Source organism: Morone saxatilis, unplaced genomic scaffold (genome assembly GCF_004916995.1).
Source record: "Morone saxatilis isolate NCDOM2014 unplaced genomic scaffold, NCSU_SB_2.0 Contig23, whole genome shotgun sequence".
Classification (NCBI taxonomy): Eukaryota; Metazoa; Chordata; class Actinopteri; family Moronidae; genus Morone; species Morone saxatilis.
Window position 1 is genome coordinate 14,118,784 of NW_023339796.1, and position 24,465 is coordinate 14,143,248.

The following is a 24,465-nucleotide window of genomic DNA, read 5'->3' on the forward strand; positions in this document are numbered from 1 at the left end:
CTCTCCTCCTCCTCCTCTCCTCCTAGCGCCGGGTAAATTAGTCCGCTTTATAGGAGCTCTAACGGTAACTAGCTATTTGTTGGTTTTCAGCAGTAATCCGCTCGCTATATTCAGTAGCCATGTAGCGCTAACAAGTAGCCTAAGCTTCTTACACTGTTTGACTTGTGGCTCGGAGCCAGTGTTATTAGCTAACCATCTCTCATGCTAGCTTAGCAGGGCTGCAGTGTGATAGGCACAACAACAACAACAAAAAGCTTTCTTGCTAGTTTTGTAGCTGCCGATGTGTACATTGATGAAGCTCACCCACCCAGAGAGTTAACCATAAATGTGTTAGAGGCTACTTACTGTCATGGCAGTAATATGAGGGTTTTCTCTCCTCTGTAAACCCGTCATGTGGAGGAGTGTGCATCCTTTCTAGCTAAGTTACATCCAGCAGTTACTGTCTTGATCTGTTTCCTCTGTAAGATCATATATATTTGTGATGATGAAGGACTAACATGTTGCAGAGACTGCCCTCACTATGGCAGTCAAATGCTGAAGAGCATTCAGATATCTGGATAACACCACTGATTTGCTTGCGTAACCTTAAAGATGAGATGAACATGTAGAGAATGAGTTGCAAATCACAACAGACTGCACTGCTGTGTGGTTATACACCTTTGATCTTTAAAAGTTAAACTTTACAGAGTAGGAGGAGTAATGGGAGATTCCTAACTTTGCAGTCTTTATAGGTAATAGATGTTAAAATGAGTTGCATGCATGTTAGATGACATTTGATCGGACTGCAGACTGAGGTGAAAATCTGTACATTTGTGTTCATCCTGCAAAATGAGGCACTATAAGTTTCAGATGCATACACTTCCACTTCAATTACAGATCAGATTTTGTACGTTTTTAATAACAGCTTGCTTGAAATGATTACTTTGGGCAACAGAGATCTGTAGAACGATAACTAAACTAAGATTATATCCACACATAGTGTGGTTCTGCTGATCGTTCATAAATGATATTATTGAATTATCCATTTTCTCATTCTGGTCATGGTTATGTTACGCCTGTAGCATGTGTGTGTAGTAGTAGTGTTAATACCTTGCTTCATTGCCCTTGCCATTGGCAGACCGTCGTCACCATGACAGCGGAAGAAACGATAAATGTGAAGGAGGTGGAGATCATCAAGGTGATCCTGGACTTCCTCAACGCCAGGAAGTTGCACATCAGCATGCTGGCTCTGGAGAAGGAGAGTGGCGTCATCAATGGCCTCTACTCAGACGACATGCTCTTCCTCAGGTAGATGAACTCGACAGCAACAGCCGCACAGTTTGGATACTGTTGTCTCAGGTTGCAGCTCCAAAAAAAGCTGCGTACTATGAGGCAGACACAACAGGCAACCGTTCCAGTCTTAAGTTTAGGGTTTCTGATTATGTCCTCTACTTTGGAGATAGAGTAACACGGCACCGCTGCTGTAGATGTGAGTGCTCCCTTGAAAGCGAGCCAGCAGTGTGTATTGTCTGTAATTCCACTCAACCTGAGTATTAAATACATTTCACCTTCTAGTGTGAAGTGTCCGTTAATAGTCTCATCTTGTGTCATGTTACATCTTTAATAAGAAAGTTTTTCTGTTATGTGGCTACGTTTCAATGAAAAAAAACATTTGCGTTTACACATTTGTGGGACATTTAAAATTAAAGGACGTGATTTAACGTGTTACCTGTGTATTAAAAATGAACTGTTCTTGTTTCAGGCAACTGGTGCTTGATGGCCAGTGGGATGAGGTCTTGCAGTTCATTCAGCCTTTGGAGTGCATGGATAAGTTTGACAGAAAAAGGTGTGTTGACTGTGTGTCAGTATGTTGTCTGTAGTATGTTGACTCCCAGAGGTTGATGTTAGCATCATCAAACAGCAACGACATTTAACATTTTCTTTTCGTGTTTGTGATGTCCTCAGGTTTCGTTACATTGTCCTCAAGCAGAAGTTTCTGGAGGCTCTGTGTGTGAATAACGCCATGTCTGCAGAAGATGAGCCACAGCATGTAAGTCACTAAACTTGTGTAAATTTACTAATCATCAGTATTTTTTTGTATTATTCTTTAAGCCTCCCAAGTGACAGAGCCTTGAATTCTTATTCTTAATGAATAGTCTTTGTAACAGCGCTGCTTTGTCTTCCCACTGACTGTCACTGGTTGTCATGGCAGTAAACAAGAAGGCTCGATCTAAAAGACGAGAAGAGAACCAGTGTTTTTTTAATCTGAGTAGTTTGAAACTGCAACTCTGCAGGTTATGTGAACAAACCTCACAATCGTTCTGTTTCATAAAGAGAGGAGAAGGCAGGTTGTGTGTCTGTGCGCAACAGTGGCTACATTTGCATGCAAGTATTGACGTGGCTATTGGCCACTCTGCAGTGAAGGATTTATCTGGATTAAGCTGTTCATGCACGCCTCTGGTACTACGTGATTGACTATCCTGAGTATAAGCCGTTTTACAGAGCGTATCTGTTCACCTGTGATGTCCCACCCACAGATGAAATTTGTCCAAAAAAAAAAAAAAAAAAGTACGGCCATCTGTTGCCCCCTTCCTTTTTGTCTGAGCCATAGATTGCAGATTGTCCAAAATGCTAACATGCTTTCTCTCTACAATGTAAGGATATTGCCAGATGAGGGTTAATATGGACATAATTATGTTTCTGTGCCGCAGTAATCCGTTTAATTATGGGAATAATAGTGGGCTTTTTTGGGTTGTAGCTCAATTGTGACGTATGTCGATCCAAAATCTTGTCATTGTATAACACAAACACGTAAATGTTGCCCTGGAAAGATGAGAATGTGGCACTGGATGGATTAGAAACTGTAACGGAAGAATGAAATGCACCTGAAAAGTTGCCAACAGCTTAACTACAATACATAATGAAATATTGACTTCGATGCTAGTGGCTATCTTGTCATAAACAACTCTGAATTATATCTAATTCTTTGCTAAACCTAATTAGTAATAAATGATCTAACAAATCAGTAAATCGTGCACACACTGTTTCACACATGCAGAGACACTTACATTCAGAGCTCATGTTTCCTTCTCTGTTCATGCTCTTAAATTAGGATCGCTGTGGGCCTGCTGTCACATGGCAGAGCTGTGGATGCAGCTGTACCAGAGATATCGTGTCCTATTAACTGGATTAGGTCAGACTTCTTCGGACATCTGTGAACACAGTGTATTGGTGTCCATGATCACTGCCAATAATGTGCCGAGGGGTGTGTATTGGTTGTGATATGGATTCGATTGTTTGTTGCCCGTGTCTTTTCCGGATTGTGCAGGACAACGTTTTAGAAAAAAGAACAAAGAGTTGTTTGATCTCCTGTTCATGTTAGCCCTGAAGATGGTATATGGCTTCTTTTTTTACCAGTCTCACTGACATTTAAAAGTCATCTGTGCCTCCGGTGTGCTGCTGGAGATAATGTTCTTTCAAAAAGTACCATGTTATTTTCTGTCTCTGCTGTTCAGAGCAGAACTTCTACTCAGTCATCTGTGACAGTCTGAAATACATTCCATGTTCTTTTTAGTTGGAGTTCACCATGCAAGAAGCAGTCAAGTGCCTCCATGCCCTGGAGGAGTTCTGTCCCTCTAAAGACGACTACAGCAAACTGTGTCTGCTTCTCACGCTACCTCGCCTCACAAACCATGCGGAGTTTAAGGCAAGAAATTTGAATGTGAATTGAAACATTTCAGTAGTAAAGTATATAGTATGCTGCTATATGTGCTTATAAATTCACATTGGCAATTTACCGAAAGTGGAACAATCTCCTATTTATTCTATTGTGCACTTTTCTGCAAATACCTTTATTTCCAAGTGTGCAGCATGTATGTGGATTTCTTATTTTGCTGCTGGTGTCCCACAGGATTGGAACCCCAGCACTGCCAGGGTGCAGTGTTTCGAGGAGGCCTGCACCATGGTAGCAGAGTTCATCCCTGCAGACAGGAAGCTGAGTGAGGCTGGATTCAAGGCCAGCAGAGATCGACTCTTCCAGCTGCTCCTCAAGGGAGTCCTTTATGAGTGCTGCGTGGAGTTCTGCCAGGTAGAATCAAACATAAATACTGTTGTCTAAACTAGTTTGTGCCTGAACTGCTAAACAACCTTCTTACAGGTAGGTTGGTGTAATGATTTGCAGATGATTCAACTTAAATGGTGGACTTTTTTGTGTGCAGAGCAAGGCAACAGGTGAGGAGATCACAGAAAGCGAGGTCCTCCTGGGTGTCGACATGCTTTGTGGTAACGGCTGCGACGACCTGGACCTGTCGCTGCTCTCCTGGATGCAGAATCTCTCCCACACCGTTTTCTCCTGCGCCTTTGAACAGAAGCAGCTCAACATCCACGTGGACCGCTTGGTCAAGCCTGCAAAGGCTGGTTACTCTGACCTCCTCACCCCACTCATCAGCAAACTGTCTCCATACCCCTCCTCCCCTCTGCGCCGCCCCCAGTCTGCTGATACCTACATGTCGCGCTCCTTGAACCCGGCGTTGGACGGGTTGTCTTACGGGCTGTCCGGTCAGGATAAGAGAGCGAGTGGCGGGGAGGTAGCGCCAGGTAAAGGGGTCTCTCCCATGTCCCACTCGTTTGCCAACTTCCACTACCCCGGAGCAGGAGGGCAGAACCTGAGCAGGAGTCTCATGATGGAGAGCTCTGACTGCCACAGCATCTTTGAGGAATCCCCTGAAACGTAAGGGTTTAGGTTTGGAGTTTACCCAGTTTTTGTCAGTCTCAAATTTTTTGTCTACTGGTACAACCGGAGCAAGCTGTGTTGTTTTGTTTTGACACTGTGTGTTCTCTGTTAAGGTCAAGGACAGACACGCCTGTGGATAAGATGATGAGTTCAGTTGGAACTCCGAACCTGCGTCCTGCCTCAGCTCCGGGCGAGGACGCGCCATTAGCTGGCTCCGCTGATAGGAATGAGGTAAACATCATTTACCTTTACCTTTTAACTTGTTGGACCTGTTGGATGTCACGTATTACTGAACAAGCTCTTTATTTTGTTATGTCCCTGCATTGTTTTCTTTTCTTCATGGGTGTTGCCTGCTGTGAAGGTCTATTTATAAGCCAGTTTTGATTTATGGTTTTCTGAGCATCTGAGTCATCCTCCTCCTGCAAGTCTGAATTACAGCGTAGTCACTGTCAAGGCTGACATGGCTGCTGGGAGTGATGTATTGGCTTGCTCGGCCCATTCAAGCTTTGTTATCCTTTGCCTGGATTGTTTGTGTTAGTATGTTTTCATTGTGTTCCACCACTTCATGTGCACCATAAACCTTAGGATGCATATAGGAAAGGGGCTTTTGTATGTGTATGTACTCCTAGAATCATAAGTCACACACAGACATGATTTTAGATTCAGTGTGACTCATCCCGTCTAATGATGTTATATATATATATTATCATGAACAAAAGTTAATAAATAGAAATCATAGAAAAAAGACCTTATATCCTCAGAACTTGCCTGGGAATCATTGTTTAAGTGTTTATTGTTTATACTTTTCCATCATTTTCAAAGTAATCCAGTGATTATTTCTGTATATCCATAGGTGAAGTGCAAACAGAGACTACTAATAGATAGTTTGGCAAATAGTAAACACATATAGGATCGACTGTAGCCCACTCTAATTTGTTATATAGCAACTATCAACTATATGATGAGGGTCTTGCAGGGTGGGCGGGGTGCCATTTCTGTGTCGGACAAAAACCCCCGCAATAGATAATCAACTTGCTGCATACATTTTTAATAATAAAAACACCTTTCCTGTGAAGATGGTTTTGTTATGTTTTTAACGTTACATTGTGATTATTATGAGACATATTTGCACCTCTAGTTGTTTTAAGCATCCAGTCAGTAACAAAGGCAACTGGGCCGAAACGGGGGGGGATTAAGCCCAGGTGGATTTGGTCATAGGTCAGCAGCGAGATGTGGCTGGAGCTTAACCACAAAAATGAGTCATTACTGCCCTCATGTAGCCTGTAAACACAGTGTTAACGCAGTATCCATTTCTGTCTGTCTCAAGCGTTCTATTCTGGGCCCCTTGTGCAGCTCGGTGTGAAGTTAGTGCTTTGCTCTGCCTTCCCCGTCACCCTGGAGACGCCTAAAGAGGCCAGAAACAGAAGCAGACTTAGGAGCCTATGTGATCTCGGTGTCACACTCCCACCCTCATCTTGTTTTCCTCTCTGCCCAACATCCCCTTTTCCAGAGCTGGAATAGAGCCAGTGTCTGCCCCCCTCCCTCCTCCCCCCTCCCTCCCTCCTCCCCCCCCTCCACTAAAACACACAGTAGATCCATTCCCATCAGGATTATCAGGACAGGAAGCAGAGGACAGAGAGGGGAAGTGACCTGTCCTCAGCTCTCAGTCTCACCCTCCTTCCTCCTCTAATACCTGAGCTGACAGAAGAACAGGGTGGACCAGGGTTCATCCGATCACAATGCTGCCTTTGAATCGTGTTAATAGGAGTCATAAATTCATAAATGGAGTTAAACAGCCAATAGGACTTACTGAACAATACAAGGAGAAAGTTAAAAGGAATTTCTATCATATAAGATGTTCCATGTATTTCCTATTAATAGTATTGTGTTCAACCCTCAGCTTCGTGATTCAACAGAGAAGTATGAAGAGTATTACCGACAGCGTCTGCGTGTGCAGCAGCACCTGGAGCAGAAGCAGCAGCAGAGGCAAATGTATCAGCAGATGTTGCTGGAGGGAGGGGTCCAGCAGGAACCCCCGCCCAGCGACATGCAGCACAGCCTCACAGAGAAGTTCCTCAACAGGTACAGACACAGCAAGACATTTAAAATGTTAGACAGGTAGCGGACATATTGACATATTGACAGGCTGCCATGTCTGGGTAGTTCTGCTGCAGCTTGTCTTGAGTTAAGCTCGGTAATTACTGTATGGCTTTTAATATCTTCATACAATAGAGGAGCAGCTGTCAGACAGGGAGAAGTAGACATGTTAGGGAGCAGGTGGCTTTTCCTAGCATGTCACACACCTCCCCCAAAACCCGCCTCCAGTCCACACTGCACCATCTGTGACGATCAGCTACATCACATCACATGGGACCATCACCTCATGGGTGTTAGTTATACACAATATTAGACCCAGACTCCACTCAAAAATACCGGCCGTCTTAAAAAAGGCTACTTTAGCGTGCCCCCAACACAAAAGTATGTTTAGCTTTGTCCAAACGACATAACATTTGTTCATTACTTCTCTGTCAGCAGGACAAAGGCCCTTTGATTTGTCCCCTGGGAGTTCCTCCAGTCCTCCCTTTCCCCTTCCTCTCCCTGTCTCTGTATCCTCTGCATTATTCACAAGGGTAGCTGTGCATAATGACATCATTACTTCAGTTTTCTTTTGTCCTCTGCCCTTTGTAGTTTTAACTAGATTTAACTAGCCTGCCAACTCAGTCAGCGTACCGACGGCTTGAAGACAAAAGTAAAATGCGCAGTAACGTTCTCTTTTTCCAAATGGAAAGTACAAGATAACCCTGTGATAAGAGAGAGGAGGAAAGTCTACAGAAAAGAAAATACACTGAGAAAATGTGTGTGCTCCTCAGGTCCATCCAGAAGCTGGAGGAGCTCAACGTGGGGATGGATAATTTAGGTGAGGAGGTGAAGTCTCTGGCCCAGCAGTGTAATGGCAACGGGAACACGCCCGCCACCGAGGACAATAACAACCCTCCAACTGTGACCCCGGAGCAGACCAAGTCCCAAGGGGGAGGGGTGCTCAGCAGCACCCCACAGAACAAAGTCGGGGGCCGCACAGTCCCTCCTCCAGATGAGTCCCCTGTTGTCACCCAGAGGTGCTTTATGATTTATTGATTTATTGAATTTTCAACCAGAGTTTTTTGCTAGGTTGGATTTAATGATTATTGTGTTTTGTGATTTTTTTTGTTTGGCAGTGGGCAGAAAAACAAAGCAGGTGAACAAGATGACTCTCCGGGCTCCTTAACGCGAAGTAAAGAGGTAGCTATGAACACAGCCATGTTGACACAGCAGAAATAAAGTCCATTACTAATAGTGACATTCAAACAATTCTGCCAGACCTGCTGTAAATAATTTATACTTCAACAGGCATATAATTGTCTCACTGTGCTGAATAATGAACCTGAAGTGACTCATTGTCACATTATCTCTATCTGTATTATGCTTTAGTTCTGTAGAAACAGTTGTCCTCTCACACTCTCTGATCTTATTTTAAAGTTTAGCACACTCCCTCCTGTTTTCGTCATAGTGTAAGGCGATACAGTGTAATGCTAATTTAACTAAGCAGATTATAACAGTTTCAGCATTGATGTCACGCTGGCATCATGACAGTATGGATGTCATAGAGTAGAGAAGATCAAGGTAGATTATACCGCTAATTACATGTAATCTGTGTGTTCATGTGTTTTCAATATGTGGGTGTGGTTTTTTGTGGGGTTTTTTTAGGGTGACAAGTCAAAAAGCTTGTTTGTGCCGGTGCATACTCTGGAAGATACTCAGGCTGTTCGAGCTGTTGCCTTTCACCCGTCTGGAGCACTCTACGCCGTGGGATCTAACTCCAAAACTCTTCGTGTCTGTGCTTATCCAGAAACATTAGACCCAAGGTACCGTAGACAGTCAACTCAGGAACTTAGTTTTAACACCAGTTGTCCAACCATTATTCTTCTATTACAGAATTATTGATATGATTGATAGTACGACACTGGCTGTTTTCTAGTTTTGTGATCGAGTGCATACGAGATTCAAAGCATTGTAGAACATAGTTGACACTGACTTATAAAGGGCTTTTTAACCTGATAGTAACTTTTAAACTTTTGATCATATCACATAATTTTTCAGCAGATGGAGTTTTATGGAAAATTATAGAAGTTCAGATGTAAAAAATTTTAAATGTTGAGATTTAAAGATCTCCTACAGACATGTATTAATATTTAAATAGTCTGCTTGAAACAATAATGTGTGTCTGATGTCTTTTTCCAGCAAAAAGTTCAAATCCTAACAAAATCCTTAAAAAGACATCTTCTGCTTCTACTAATTCCAGAATATTAATTTTTTTTTTTCAAGTTTTCCTGCTTGACACAAGATGTCTCCTACTTCACTGTCCATCCTCAGTGTATGTGCACTGGCAACTTCAAGTTTCTACATCACACAGGTTATTTAGTGAGCACAGAGAAACTTTCCACTTCAGCAGATGAATGTGAAAACATCCCTCTAGTGGTCAAACTGCACATTCATCACTCTTCTGCACAGTGCAGCTCAGACATCCAACTGTAGGAACAAGAAGAAAAACACATTTTTGAGTGTAGGGGGAGTTTATTCTATAAACTGGTTAGGACTTTTTAAAAAAAAAATTCTCATTTTTAATGGACCACATTGTTGTAATGTCTACCAGTTTACTCATCTTCTCTCCTAATATTTGTCTTCCCTCTCCTCAGTGGTTCAAGTCCAATCAAGCAGCCGGTCGTCCGCTTCAAGAGGAACAAACACCACAAAGGGTCTATCTACTGTGTGGCCTGGAGCCACTGTGGGCAGCTGCTGGCTACAGGCTCCAATGACAAATATGTCAAAGTCCTACCTTTTAGCGCAGAGACATGCAACGCCACAGGTGAGCCTACTCTTCACATGAATGCATGATGGCAGTCCTGTGTGTTGGTGTCAGCACATACAGACAGTGGGAGCATTTACCCGTTATTGTCGACATCTCACACGCATTTCTGTTTGTGTCTTTCCGTGCCCTAGGCCCAGACCTGGAGTTCAGCATGCATGACGGCACCATCAGAGACCTGGCCTTCATGGAGGGTCCAGAAAGTGGAGGAGCCATCTTGATCAGCGCCGGAGCCGGAGATTGTAACATTTACACCACCGACTGTCAGAGAGGACAGGGTCTACACGCCCTCAGTGGACACACAGGTGCACCGACTGTCCGTCTGTCCTACTGAACTCAGAAACATGAAGTGGAGACTCAAAGAGAGAATGCTGACAAAGTGAATAATGCATCATTATTTTGTGTTGCTGTTCAGGTCACATTCTGTCTCTGTATACGTGGGGAGGTTGGATGATAGCCTCTGGCTCTCAAGACAAGACGGTGCGTTTCTGGGACCTCAGGGTGCCCAGCTGTGTCCGAGTAGTAGGAACTGCTTTCCATGGCTCAGGTATGGCTTATGTCGTGTGTGTCACGAGTTTCACCTCCATCTTTGGATCAAACGACAAACGTTTTGAGCAACGTATGATACCAGAAGTCGCACTGCTTCCACAATGGGTGCTGATGAGAATAATGATCCTCAGTCAGTCAGTCAGTACAGAATGATTTTACTCGTAATCATGTGCAATTTTTTAACAGCTACACCCCCTTTTTCGTTTTACTCCACAGGCAGTCCTGTTGCCTCGGTAGCAGTGGATCCTAGTGGCCGTCTCTTAGCAACAGGGCAGGAAGACAGTGCATGCATGCTCTATGACATAAGAGGAGGACGAATTGTCCAGGTGTACCGGCCGCACTCCAGTGATGTGCGATCTGTCAGGTTTTCCCCCGGAGCACACTACCTGCTCACTGGCTCCTATGACACAAAGGTCATGGTCACCAACCTCCAAGGTACAGTATCTGCTAAAATATTAATGACACAACAGTGCAGGTTTTCATTTCTGGACACAATCAGAGATCTCTTATTAGAACATATACACAGTTGCTTTTACTCAGCATTAATTTCTTTATGTATCACGTCTTCTGAGTTTTGTGACACTTTTCAGTCTAATGTGAGACATGGTTCTCTATAGTTGTGTGTAATGATTTTAAACATTCCTGTCTGAGCTCTGTTTCCTGTGTGTGTGTGTTTCTAGGTGACCTGACCAAGCAGTTGCCTCTGACCGTGGTGGGAGAGCACGGCGACAAGGTGATCCAGTGTCGATGGCACACACAGGACTTGTCTTTCCTCTCGTCCTCTGCTGACCGCACTGTCACACTCTGGACACACAACCCCTAACACACACACACACACATGCACAGACAACCAGTCGCTATAATCTAAAAAGACACACATTCCCCCAAAACAACACTGCTCCTCCTCCTGCACTATCAACACTTGTCACACCCTTTCGACACACTTACAATCTGAAAACACAAACACACACACACACACACACACACACATTGACACACTCACAGGTGAATGAGGTGTAGGAAAACCAAATGGATACAACCCTGTGACACATCAAAAGCACACGTTGCATGTTCTCCCTTTTTTCTTTTCATCTCTCACATTGCATTCGGCGGACCGGTTGTTGACGTCTTGAGGGTTTAAACTGTAGGATCATTCATCATCCTCACTATCACTATCACCCCTTCATGTGGTCTCATTCTACATCTTCACTCCTTACACACCACACACCAGTCAGTTGCTGCATGTCCTTTTCACTGAGGAGTTGTTGAGGTTAGAGGGGACAGAGTGCTTTGTTCATGATGGTGCCTTCCTTAAGTTGTCAGTTTCCATAACAAAAATGTAAAGATAATATGGTCATTTTTCAAGATCAAATTTTGTTAAATCATTTGAGAAAGTCCTACATTCCTTTTTCTTTTGCATATCATTTTCTTACAGCTGGTGTTATGCTGCTATTGTTTGGGAAAACAACTAAACTTTATGGTGTAAAATGTAATTTTCCAGTGTGTCAATAGTGAGCTTTTCCCATCAGGAGGCTGAATCTGTGGAAGTCATACTATCTGTTGATCAGCTGCCGCTTCCCTGTGGGATGTACTAATGTGTAATGTTACTGTACTCACTGCATTACTACAACTCAAAATGTGTAAATTAGCTTGTGCATTTGTTTTAAATTTGAAATCAGTGTTTTTTTGCGCTGAAGCTGTTACCAGTGTCTTGCGATGGCTTGCTTGCAATGGAAGATTGTTATTATGTCAGCATCAAAGGGAAATACCAAGTGTAATTTGTGGTTGAGCGTTCCGTTTGGGAGTTTTCAGTGTTCAAAAGCTTTGGTTTGTCTACTGCTGTAATTATATAACAACAGTAGGTGGCAGTCTTTGCCCATAACATTAAGGGTCTAACCATATGCACAATGAAATCTGAATGGACAATGGGTGTTTTGATATTTATTTAGAACCAGTATTTGGGGCATATGCATTGTAATCTTTTGTTGTATTTTACATGCGCACTTTCTTTTAACATTGTCTTCTATTATTGATTTACTTACAAAGATTCATATTTAAATTTTATGTTAATGTATAGTATATATTATTTTAACAAATAAGGCCAAACTAATACGTACATAGATGTATTTATTTCAGTTGTGTTCATGTATGTACAGTTAGTATGTTTTTGAAATGCTAGTGGCTCTTGTATAAGCCTTTCTAATTCTTGTTTTTAAAAGTGACTTAAATTAATTCAAGCTAACTCAAGTCTGACTGCTGGTACGTTCATTAAAGTGTCTTTTACACAAGCTGCAGCTTTTGTGCTTTGTTGATGTACACAATTTAAATTTAACATTTTAAAAAGTCAAAACAGGATGGCTACATGAATGAGGCTTTATTCCTCTGACCTCGCTGAAACATTTAGTACAAAAGAGTAGAAGGGCTGTACACAGATTTAATTCATTCTTATATCATTTTAAAATACCATTTTCCTTTGACAGTGGAAACTCTTGAACCAAAAAGACCCTCACATATAAACAAAATACATGGAAAGAGTGCTGTAGCTTCAACTCAATCACCACTGTGAGTGAAACCACATCACTTTAAACTGTTGGGACGGTAGTTAACAGAATCGTGTCATAAAAAGCACAATAAATACAAACAAAACTGCTGTTGTGTATTGAAAAATACACATAAGGTGAAATGAAATTAGTAGGAGTACAAAATCATGACAAACAAGAATAAAAAAAACAACACTTTTGTCCCTGATACTACTGAGAGTTTCTTAGTGTTGTGCAAGTTGTGCGAAACAAGTCCTTGTTAATTGAGATTTTTTCCTTACTGTATACTACATAATATGCTGACAGTGCTTGGTTGTGTCCAAAAGGACAAATGTAAAGAGACACAAGGCTTTCGTCTGGGTGACCATCCTGGTCAATCATAATGCTGTCCACACCTTCATGAGATTAAAAAAATATGTCCTTTCAGTGCTTAGTCTAGTTGGAGCTGGGCCTGGCTGCAGCGTTTGCTGCAGAAGGCAGGGTGACGCGTTGCTCGTCCATTCGTTTGGCCTGAGAGCGCATGATGAGGCTGAAGAAGTCCTCATCTGGTACAGTGGGCCCTCGGACCGGAGGAGGGGGAGGGGCACAGCGCTGGTCATCCAAACGGGACCCCTGACAGAATTAGAGGAAGGAGAGGGACGTCAGTTTGAGATCTGGTTATAGACATTACAATTTCTTGTGAATAAATGCATTGTATGCTTATCATTTTCCAGGAAACTGTTTAATTTCTTCAAGCGCTGTGTATTTGGTCATATCAAGTACCTGGCACTTGACAAGCATATCGAAGAAGTCATCGTCAGGCTCAGCACTGTCGGCGTTGGCCATCAGGTGGCTGAGCACGGCCTGGTTGCTGTTTTGATTCAGCCTCAGACCAGGCAGGCTTCCCCCTGCCGCTGACGACTCCTCTAACCGCCGACCTTGGCCGCCCGAGACGTTGGCAGACTCTGACACAGCTACAGAGTTTGAAAGAATCAATGTTAGAAGTTTGGTTTCAGTGTGAAAAGGAAGTTAAACTGTAGAAATTGTGGGACTTTGGAGTGTGAATGCATAAACTTACATTTCCTGATGGCTCTGGGAGGCGACTCTGGACCACTGCTTAATGATAACATGCTGCCCTTATCCTGTATTGAACAGCGTTGGTCATCCATACGGTTGCTCTGGAAACGGCTCAGCAGGTCGAAGAAGCCTTCGTCACCGAGCATGTCAGGACTGAGTCGCTAATAAAGCACAAAAACATGAACAGAACATGAAAAAAAACGTCAGAACAGGCCTTGTTTGAGGATAGCTATAGGAAATTAAAGGGCATTTAGGCATGTGTGATATCAGCTGGAAGCATCCTGTACCTTCTGTGGTCCCTGCGAGGGTGTCTGGCTGGTGTCCAGGGTGTTGCTGGTGTCCTGGAGGACCTTACTGGAACCACCAGCCTTGTACTTTTTCCCACGCAGACGGTTGACGAAGAAGAGCTTGGAGGAGCTCTTAGCCAGGGAGGGTTTGGACTGTTTGGTCAGGATGTCACTGTTCCACTTCTGACCCTTCAATACACAGGAATGGATTAGTTGCTGTGGTCCAATCTTGAAAAAATAAATCTGGTTTTAGTAGCAACGTTTAAGGAGCTTTGATAGAACATTGTGGACTTGACAGGAGAGAAGTTCTTACATTCATCTTGTCTGGAGTGAGTTTCATCAGCTCCAGGTTCTCCATGCTGTGTCTTCTGCTCATCCTGGGCCTCGCTCCTAAAACACATAAACAATGTAAACACTTGCTATACCAACCACACCGTTACAAACAATACATGTGACCTGTAACTTGACCAGCGTACCATGCAGGTTGTAGTCTATCTCCTTATTCTCGGAAAGGGTGGAGTTATTTGTGCTATAACTCAGACCCAGAACCGTCTGGAGATCGGAAACGTTCATACGGGCCGTCAGCTCCCCGCTCCTGTCTCCAGTCTAGAAAAAAAAAACACAAAAAAAAACACAAAGGGTGGTTCAATTTACTACTGAAGGATTTCTTTGCCTGTTTTCAAAGTAAAACAGATTAGAATATGGTTTCCACTGCTTTATGTGTCATTAACATTACATACCTCTTTGCAGATCTCCAGGTGTTTCTCAGCAAAGTGCATGGCTTGGTCATGGTTCCCTAGTGCAGTGTGAGCATTTCCAAGACTCCAACATGCACGTCCCTCGCCAATCCTGGATCAAAAACATATTTCAATACATGTATATGGGCATGATTAAAATAAAGGAAAAATCAGCATGAATTCTTAATCCTGTAGTGAATGTATGTGCGTGTACCTGTCATTGAGGTCCTGGGCTATGATGAGGTGTTTGAGGTGGTAGTCTATGGCTCTCTCATAATCCTGGAGGAGTGTGTACGTGTTGCCCAGACTGTAGCAAGCCTGGGCCTCCACAGCTCGATCCTTCAACTGCCTCGCCAGCTGCAGCGTTCTCCTGACAAACACGCACACAAGCTGGTTCAAAACACTGAAGAGTGGCCTATGGCTTGCTTCCTATGTGCCACATGCTTTACTCTTTCAGAAGAAGCACAGTCTAGGAAGGGCGTATAATGTCAGACAATGTGAGCAATGAGATTATTTTTTATAGTAGCCAGAGAGCTGTTTATAAGATGCTTGCCTAAAGTTGATTTATGCTTGGTGGCGCAACACTCTTAAAAGTGGTCTTTCAACAGAGACATGTCACACCACACCCAAAATTTATATCTTGGCAGCAGTATGTAGAAAGAGAGAAGTGATTTGCTCAGTTAACCCCTTTCTACACTGCTGGTTGTAGCAAGACCTCTATAGTGTTAATCAAGAATGAGCACAGAAATACATTTAACAATAAAAAAGGGACAGCATTGTTTTTATGTATTCTGCCACCACTGTTTAAGGAAAGTGTACTTTATCATGGCAATGTCTATATAGTACTGTGTAACAGTTCTTTGATAATGCCAGTGCCATACAATTCTACGTGTATGCATGACCCGTCATACTTTTTTATACAGGAGATTATTAAACTTACTTGTAATGCTCAGCTGCCACTTCAAATTCCCCCAAAAAGATATATGCATTCCCCAGGTTGCAGTATGCCCGTCTCTCTGCCGAGCGGTCGCCAAATTCCTTAGCTATGAGCAAGCGCTGCACAGAGGAAGAGACACAGAAACATATTTTATCGTTTCTATTAGAATAACTGTAATTACTGAAGTAACTGAATCACATTTATGATGCAATATACTTTGTAAATACGCTTTAATAATAAAAGGGTTTTAGCATTACACCACACCTGTTGGTGAGAAGCTACAGCTTTGCGAAAGTTCCCCAACAAGTAGTATGTGTTGCCAAGGTTTCCGTAGGTTCGACCCTGAGCAGCGCGGTCCCCCAGCTCCTTCACTATCGCCAAGTTTGCCCTGAAAATGAATATATTCAAATGCATTATGATTGGATAGGAGCAGAAAGTCATTGTATCATTAAAATCACCCACGCATATTAAACAGCTCATAGTTACTTACTCGTAGTACTCAGCTGCCTTCCTCAGTGCCATCATGACCTCCTCTGGGAAATCTCCAGGTTCAGCTCCACTCCAACAGATACTTTTGCCTTTGGCATGGTACACATTGCCAAAGTTATACAGAGCTCGTGCCTGACCCACCTAACACAAATCCAGGAAAAACACGACAGTGAGGAAGGTTGTCTTCTGAATCCACCCATACACAACATATAATATTTCACTGCATACATTATCAATACAGTACTTAAATACCTTGTAGCCTCACCTTGTCATTAATGTCTCTTGCGATGTCTAAGTGCCTCTGACAGCAAACCACAGCCTCGTCAAACCGCCCCAACACCTTTAATGTGTTGCCAAGGTTTCCACTGGCTTTAGCCTCTCCAAGCAGGTCACCAATTGTCCTACGCAACACATATTATGTTAGTAACAGTAAACATAGTAATGATCGGTCAGCAGGGTTGTGTGGTTCTTGTGCAGGTCCAACCTGGTCAAGGTGAGGTCATGCCGGTGGAACTCCAGGGCCTTAGCGTAGTCATGCAGGTGGAAGTAGGCATTGCCCAGCTGGCTATAGATGGCACTGAGCACCTGCAGGTCCTCTGTGCCCACCTGAATGGCAGCTTCAAAGAAGGATACGCCTGCTCTGTAGTCACCCACCTTACAGAGCCGCTCACCCTCCAACGCCAGCTCCAGGCAGGACACCTCCATCCTACAGCAGAAAGAATCAGAGTCAGTATGTCGGTCAAGAATCTGGTCTGCTGTTTGACCTGGTTGAGCTTCAAGAAAGAAAATGATTACTGAGCAGCACCAAGGTATCTAGAATCCAAAGATAGAAATGAAAGCTCAATGTGGAAAAATAGATGTTCTTTGGCTGAAACCTACAGCCAACTGAGCAGACTCCACTCACACCCAGGGAACAAAACCTCTTTCTAAGCAAAGGCCAACAGGGAATGTTGTTTATCTACTTCCTTCCACCTACAGAGAACAATGGCTCAAACTGGGTTTGTTATGGTTGATCTCACATCCTTTAGACATGCTCTAAGAAGGTAAAGTGGGTTCCTTTTACAGTCAAATGAAGCAAAGAGCAAAAGTAGAAAAGTATATCAATGTTCATCGCCCACCTGTTGATAAGCTTCATTTTAGAATTACAAATGGTTTAAAAATAGGGTTAAAGAGAGTTGGTTCTTTTTAACGAAACAATCAAATTCACATTATCCTGAATACTGACAAGCCTAGCCTGTGAAAGCAATATGTAAATGACTAATTGTTGGTTCCTTTTCATAGCATACTGACATCAAACGATGCAAAAAATTGTTTCTTGTAATGTAAGCAAACAATATAAAAATGCAGGATATCATGCAACATGCAATTTGAAGTGGGTCCTCTTAGGACAACTGAATAACCAAGCCTTGTGGAGGTACAAATGAGGTTAGGTTCGGGCGATTCAAGGCCAGATGAAAAGAGTGTCAGACAATGGCTGGTGGCTTATCTGCACATGGATTATCTTTAGACTAAGCAGCATATTTGCGCAAGGCAAAAATTGTTAGTCTGCCAACTTTTGTTTTTCAGGAAGCTGAATTGTTGGGAAAAGACCGGCTTCCACACCAAACTGCGTTTAAGTTTGCGTTTGTCTCAAGCTTTTCTTCTCATGGGTTTTGTCCTGAAAGCTATCAAAAAACTGGCCAACACATAATATAGACACAATCTTGTCTGGATTCCTTGTGTGAAGTAACAGTTTACATAATCTATAGTGTGCTATTAAAGTGACACAAAAACGGCAAACAAATAAGCTTGTTTCATCATTCGGCTAAGCTGTCATTTGTGAACAAAGGCAATCATGGTTTTCTGAATAGTCGACAATGTAATCGCAGTCTTTGGCCTTAAATTAGAAAAACATACTCTTTGTTTACTACCAAGTTTACAAGATACTTTTCTAACACCGTAAATGTGGCAAATACTAGCCTACCTGCTTGCTTTTCGTGTCTTACAACAACAACAGCACATGGAACATCTGAGAGGCATCTACCAAGGTTTCCACTAGAAAAACTTCCAGGCTATAGCTACTTCTCTTTGTCTGAAGCATGGAGAGAGCAACTTAACTAAAATGAGTAGACTGTACTAAAATAAGGTGATCAAGGTCTTGTTTGTTGTTGATTTAGGTTTTAAAAAAAAAAAAGGTAAGAAAAAAATCAGCATCGTCCTATTCCAGATGAGATACAAAGAAAAAATCCTCTGACGTCAGAGATATTTCCGCATCACGCATTGGAAACAATTTCAAGGAGACTCGTGTGATGTTGTCAGAGCATTAACTTACAATGCATGGCAGCACAGAAACTGCTCATTCAGCATTTTCTAAGATAATCTGCTTTTCTTTCTACCAAGCTCTCTCTTCTGACCTGGTCACCTGAGATTACGGCTATAGCGTATGCACCCAACAGATTACAGAGCTGGTGAATGCTAAGTAGCTTTATTAGACGTCTCAGACACAAGCAGGCTCTGTAGCGTAGTCTAATGGAATCAACCATCCCAACAGTAGTATCCACTGGAAAAACAAACATCCTAAAGCAGACGCCTACTCTATCCAAATAAGTTGGACACACGTGTGGCGAAAAACAAAAGCGAGCAGCGATGAATTTTTCAGTACTTGTTAAATATTGACGTTAACTGGAGCAGGTCTTTCTGTGTTTGGCAGGTGACACCTGCTGCCAGAGCTCTCTAGCAGGGTATGTAGGGACAGCTGGCTGATGCCTTTTTCTGGGAAACTCACCTGCCTTTAGTCAACAAACTCACAGAAAGCACTATGGAAAGTGCCCCCCACTCAACACTTTAACTTTGGCCTCAATTTTCAATTCTATATTACACATAATACATCATCAACGAGGTAACACCAAATAAATAAATACCTCATCCGTTACCTGACACATCTCTTTTGTCATAGGCATTCAAATTATTACAAATATCAGGAGACTTTTATTCTCCTTACCAACAGCCAATAATTTTATTTATAGCCCCCTCCAAAACTAATGAGGGTAAGCAAAATGTAAAAAAAAGAAAAAAAAAAAGAAGGAAAAAACAAAGCCAGGCTATCTACTCTACAACCATACCTTAGTTGAGAGAGTATAGATTCCTACCTGTAGCGGACATGAAAGGACTGCTCCTCAGTCCGCGTGCTAACCAGTGAGCCACTGGTATCCATCGATGTGCATAATATGAGGGAAAATCCCAGTCTCGTTCCCGAAAAAATGGTTGCGGTCAAAAACAAGACCCAACAAGAAAGAAAAAACAAATCGTTGGTCAAAGGGAGTTGGGTGAGAGAAGGGTAAACCAAGCAAAAAGTTACCCAACGTGGTCAACTCTTGTGTTCTTCTGCTGAATGTTGACAAGGGAAGGTAACCCCATGAGTGTTAGACAGAGCTGCGGAGTCCTGAGTGTCAGTCCACACGGCTGCTTTCATACACTGTGTGTTTTGCGTCACCGCACCTCAATCTCGTCAGCTGCCCTCTGTGAAGAGAACACAAGATGCTGTATGTGAAGCCTCATTCTGGCCACACGGTGCCATGGCAACACCAACCAAACAGCAGCGTGCACAAGTATGGCAGGCAGGGAGCGAGAGAGCAGGATGGGAATGAATGGACGGGGTCAACACGGGAGAGCTGTCAATCTAAGACGGTGACTCAGTTCATCCAGGCTTGGAGATGTGCGTGTGCGCTAAAGTTGCTACAAGGTGAGTAAGCAATGAACCCCACAGAGAATTGAACCTATGCAAGCACAGACGGCAGGAAAAATCTCCAGAGTGTGTGAATGCAAGTCAGGGGTAGCCACTGAAAGGAAAGAGCGACCAGCAACCTGTTGCATGATTTTGTTGCATAAAAAAGGTCACTAAATTAAAACTGGAGCTCTGGAAAACGTAGCAAAACAGATGAAGCTACTGTGTGTGTGTGTGTGTGTGCAACTTCCACCAAAGGAAAGGACAGAGATAAGCAAGCTACATGGATAAGATAGACTGCACCAAGTAAAGACCGGGGCCAACCACTACCTCATTTCTCCATGAGGTCATAACTAGCCACACCCATTTGTCCCCCAAGTTACCAGCCCCTCCTCCCACACACACACACACACACACACACAAATGATCACCCCTGTGTTCTTTTTCCAGTAATATGTTCAGCCCTACTTTACACAAAGGTCACTCAATGATATGCTACATTGCCTTCTTCTTTCGCACAACACATCCCTATTATTACCTAAATCTAAATGCCAAAATATGAGAAACAGTTTGGTTGTATATCTGTCTGCGTCTCCGTCAAATACAAGCAGCACAGGCAGATGGTAGACTAACCTTCCCCCCAAAAAAAAAACAATTAACCAAGAACTCCTAAGCTTGTTGAGTCGTTCTTAATTATAATCATAAAAGTTATTACTTTTTGTTTTATTTAATATTACGTACTTACTTAAAAAATCATTAGAAGTTTTCTTTTACAATAGGCTTGCTTAGGAATTGTATTGTATTTTGTATTTAAGTATTAGATCCGGATTGAGCGCATACTGCAAGAGCACAAATCTTAAAAACAGATTACAACCAAAACCAAAACCGCAACAAAAAAATGAGAACTTTTTTGACAAAATGCAACAACTTAATCATTCTTTGTTGATGTCTGAATCTGTTGGCCAACTAATATTAAAGCTGGTATATTTCTCTCTGTGAACACCGCAGTATGAGGGGCAGTAGAAACTCAATAATAAACTTAGAATTGGGGCAACATTTTATAGTTTAGGGCCTCCTGAAAAATACAAAGATTGGAGCTTGTTTGTGTTTGTGCACATGAACAAATATGAATATACAGGTAACTTTGCGGCTGATTTACTATAGCAATTTCCAAAGAAGAGGTTTGTATCTTTGCATAATCCATGAATTAACTAAACAACAGCCCCAGGCCATTTATAGTCCATATACATTGAGTATTTGTGTTTTAACCAACCTGTCTGAAAAGAAAAGTTTAGAGAGAATTAAATAATCTCTTTGCTCAGTTTATTGTGCCTCCTGCTACGCGGAATGTTGGTTATAACACAAAGTAAAGCCCAGGGCTTTGGGAATCTGTGCAGTACGTGTTCCTGCACATATTATAATCACAGATTAATGTGTGCCAGTGTTCGTGCAGCCTTTTCCACCATTGTATGCCAGCTGGGTGTGTTTGAGAGAAACATTCTCGGCTCACAAAGCTACAGTGAGCATGAACAAATGTGTAAGAGGAATAAGTGATTCATGACTAAACACACATCAAAGGAAACAAGAGGTTGTTTTTTAATGACACCTTCACGGGAGGTAATCACTGACTCTTTTGAGTCACAAATAGGACATGATTTCACCTTAAACACACAGCAGATGTGATCTATTTTCTTCGTGCTCACAGCCCATTGATGCACTAAAATGGTACTGCCACTGAGAGCAAAATCTAAATATGGAAACACCACTCAGCATTACACCATGAGCCAGCAAAAACCGCACCAAAACAAAAGAAAGAAACAAGTACATAGTGGGATACTGACCGGTAATTCTTCCTCACAGGAACAGGATATCTGGAAAGCCTGCAAGGAAAAGTGTACATTACATCTAAATGAACTGTTGTAGAACTTGGTTACTTGAGTTTGTGTATTTAATTATGGACATTAGGATACAAATCTGATATAACAACAAACTTACAATAAAGACTTGGTGGTTCTGTACTCCATTTGATATATACACTCAGTTGCCAGTTACCAACTACCTAAACTAGGTGTACAAATAAACCAGGTACACCTAATAAATAAAAAACACTCAATGAGCGAAGACTAAATATTAGAAACACTTTCCAATATAATGCAATACATTTAAACAATACACTCAAACTACAGCTTCCAAAATGACCATATATTTTAATCCCTTTTGAAATACCTTTCAACTGTTTTTTAGTATTTCTTGCAAGGCTGCATTCATTTTAATATACCAAATAAACAATGAGTGTAAATATGCCACATACTACTACTGCTACTAATACTGTCAGTGTTGTTTATAGATATAAGAGTGTGTGTATGCCTGTATAATTGTGTATTACTAAACTGGCATGTTAATGAACAATCTTAATGCAGGTATATGAAATAAATTTAAGTGACCATATTCATGTAAGGCAAATACAGTTAAACAATTACTCTAATTATGTGTACTACTTTAAAATATATTCATTTAGTGTTTGTGATTCTTAAAGATATATCACAACCAACACCAACGATTATACTAATTCCAAATGATCAGTGATTAATTAATGAAATAATCTTAATTAATGAATTAATCTCTACTGGACACATCCATATCAGTATGAACACCGTTCAGACAGATTTTAGTGCTACTTGAGGGAGCTTTAAACAGGGTACTGTAAACACCACACTATATTTGCTACCGTCAGAAGTTTAACACCAGCTCGAAGCCACAACCTGGGGCAGTGGATTTGCCCCTCTTTGCTTCATACCAGCCTCTGGTTACACAGTATCACACTGGCTTAAGACTGGCCACTTAGCATGTTAGCTTAAAAACTTACGTTAGTCGATCCAGCTCGAACAATGGTGACTTCTCTTCTTCTCTTTACTTTATCACAAAAACATAAAAATAGGTCCGTTTTAAAACATAAAACGGACGTCCGTAATTTAGGGACAGACTGTACTATACCCAGACTTACATTACATTACTCTTTAACTTTTTATAAAAACTTCGATTGAACTCCGGTGAGAAAGGAGAAGAACCTTGCGGCTGTACAACAAGCCTATGTGTTTTCGTCAAGTAGCCAATCAGAGGACGACATTCAAAGATAGCCACGCCCCGCCTAACAGTCATTGGACCAATAGATTTGAATAGGAAAGAGATGACGTATGTCATCATTAAGCTGTCAGTACCTGACGAACAGACTTTATCACGTTTGACACCCTTTTGCTTACAAAGTCAGCACAAAAGACCGCTCGGCCGTTCCGTGTTGTGAAAGGAAGCGATAGTGTAAAGCCCCTTTACTTCAAACTCTGAATAAACACATCATTTTAGCTTAAAATACGTAATGTACTGAGGTTATCCAAAACCATATTTTCTTTATATCGCCAAATGACTTCTTCGGTGGTCTTTTGGCGTAGGTTTCACCGCCGTTACCTAGCAACCGGACTCCTGCCTGTACAGCTGTCCGTCCGGCTCCAGACGCTCAGCGCTGCCGTGGTGGTAGGCTACATTATTAATGATGGCAGCGAAACTAAACCTGTCCGAGGAACCATATGTCAAGAAAGAAAGAGACAGGAATACTGTAGGTAGTTGCAGGATGATGTCAGGAGAGAGAGCATGGCCGTGGACCGGATCAACCTAAAACTAACGCTAATGTCGCAGTGCTGCTGAAGGACCAGTTCAAACCCTCAGTAAGTTACCACAACACAACAGCACGATAACTCACTGAGCATTTAGTATAGCAGTAACTTTACAGACACTCACATTTTAAATAGCTTTTTTTTTTTTTTTGACAGTTCACTTTGTGGTGTATTTACTTTCAGAGCTTTCTCAATACACACGTCCTCACTCACCTGGTAGAAAGTAACATTTATATTTTACTCAAGCACTGTATTTAATCATGTTTTTAATACTTTCTACTTCACTTGAGTGTTTCCATTTTCTACAGTTTACCTTGTTTAGAGGCTGTTCAGTTCTTCAACAATTTATTATACAAATTAACAAAAAAATTGACAGTAAAATAACCTTGAATCCTTGTTTACTTCTACTACTTACATTTATTTGACCGTTATAGTTACTATACCTACATATTATTACTATTGCATTGTGATTTTACATGCAAAATATATTAGCTTATAAAGTCTGACTCAATGTACACCCTGACAACAAGTTTTACTTAACTAAGATCTAAAATGTTATGCAATGGTTTCATTAACATGAAGAGATTCCTTAAGTATAAGAGCCAGATAAGGAGAAAACCCTAAATACTTAAGTGAACATCTTAAGGAGAGTGTTTTGTGTAACTGATCATTATTTTAAAGAAACCTTATCTTGGACTTTAAGGAGTGTCTTATCTGTAGGTGTTGTGTGCAACCGGCCCGACTTTTACTCTTATTTAAACTCCCACCACTGTTTCTCACACACACACACACACACACACACATTCTTTCACCCATAAACTTCATTCACTCAATTGCTCACATCCTTATGTCACGCAAACCTCTGCCCACACAATGCATCGATTG

The 24,465-nt window shown here is 41.9% G+C and overlaps 2 protein-coding genes across 6 annotated transcripts in view; one reads left to right on the forward strand and one right to left on the reverse strand.

Annotated features, from left to right (window-relative positions):
- Nucleotides 1–12,453, forward strand: part of wdr47a (WD repeat domain 47a) — a 12,865-nt gene extending 412 nt beyond the window's left edge. The window contains exons 1-17 of one of the 3 annotated variants that reach the window (XM_035670531.1): nt 17–64; nt 1,118–1,287; nt 1,742–1,825; nt 1,945–2,029; nt 3,554–3,685; nt 3,890–4,066; nt 4,197–4,708; nt 4,825–4,942; nt 6,612–6,793; nt 7,582–7,827; nt 7,927–7,990; nt 8,456–8,613; nt 9,445–9,614; nt 9,749–9,919; nt 10,030–10,161; nt 10,380–10,598; nt 10,844–12,453. In XM_035670531.1, coding sequence (XP_035526424.1) covers nt 1,130–1,287; nt 1,742–1,825; nt 1,945–2,029; nt 3,554–3,685; nt 3,890–4,066; nt 4,197–4,708; nt 4,825–4,942; nt 6,612–6,793; nt 7,582–7,827; nt 7,927–7,990; nt 8,456–8,613; nt 9,445–9,614; nt 9,749–9,919; nt 10,030–10,161; nt 10,380–10,598; nt 10,844–10,986 — 2,751 coding nt within the window. In that variant the 5' untranslated portion in view covers nt 17–64; nt 1,118–1,129 and the 3' untranslated portion in view covers nt 10,987–12,453. Of the gene's footprint in view, nt 1–16; nt 65–1,117; nt 1,288–1,741; nt 1,826–1,944; nt 2,030–3,113; nt 3,245–3,553; nt 3,686–3,889; nt 4,067–4,196; nt 4,709–4,824; nt 4,943–6,611; nt 6,794–7,581; nt 7,828–7,926; nt 7,991–8,455; nt 8,614–9,444; nt 9,615–9,748; nt 9,920–10,029; nt 10,162–10,379; nt 10,599–10,843 lie in introns of those variants that run through there. The other 2 variants (XM_035670530.1, XM_035670532.1) reach the window with 2 other exon arrangements.
- On the reverse strand, nt 11,845–22,994 carry gpsm2 (G protein signaling modulator 2). 3 transcript variants are annotated; one of them, XM_035670533.1, is made up of 16 exons: nt 22,779–22,994; nt 21,754–21,792; nt 19,338–19,707; nt 16,694–16,915; nt 16,475–16,610; nt 16,211–16,350; nt 15,985–16,108; nt 15,724–15,839; nt 14,998–15,153; nt 14,787–14,895; nt 14,523–14,652; nt 14,360–14,436; nt 14,047–14,274; nt 13,761–13,920; nt 13,466–13,656; nt 11,845–13,315 (listed from the first exon to the last, which is right to left on the reverse strand). In XM_035670533.1, exons 3-16 carry the CDS (start codon nt 19,400–19,402, stop codon nt 13,139–13,141), a joined length of 2,031 nt encoding a protein of 676 aa, XP_035526426.1. In that variant the 5' UTR covers nt 19,403–19,707; nt 21,754–21,792; nt 22,779–22,994; the 3' UTR covers nt 11,845–13,138. The 3 variants fall into 3 exon arrangements, with proteins under 3 accessions (XP_035526426.1, XP_035526428.1, XP_035526427.1); XM_035670534.1 differs by having other exon boundaries at nt 13,139–13,315; nt 14,047–14,235; XM_035670535.1 differs by lacking the exon at nt 19,338–19,707.
- Nucleotides 22,995–24,465: the final 1,471 nt, after the last annotated feature.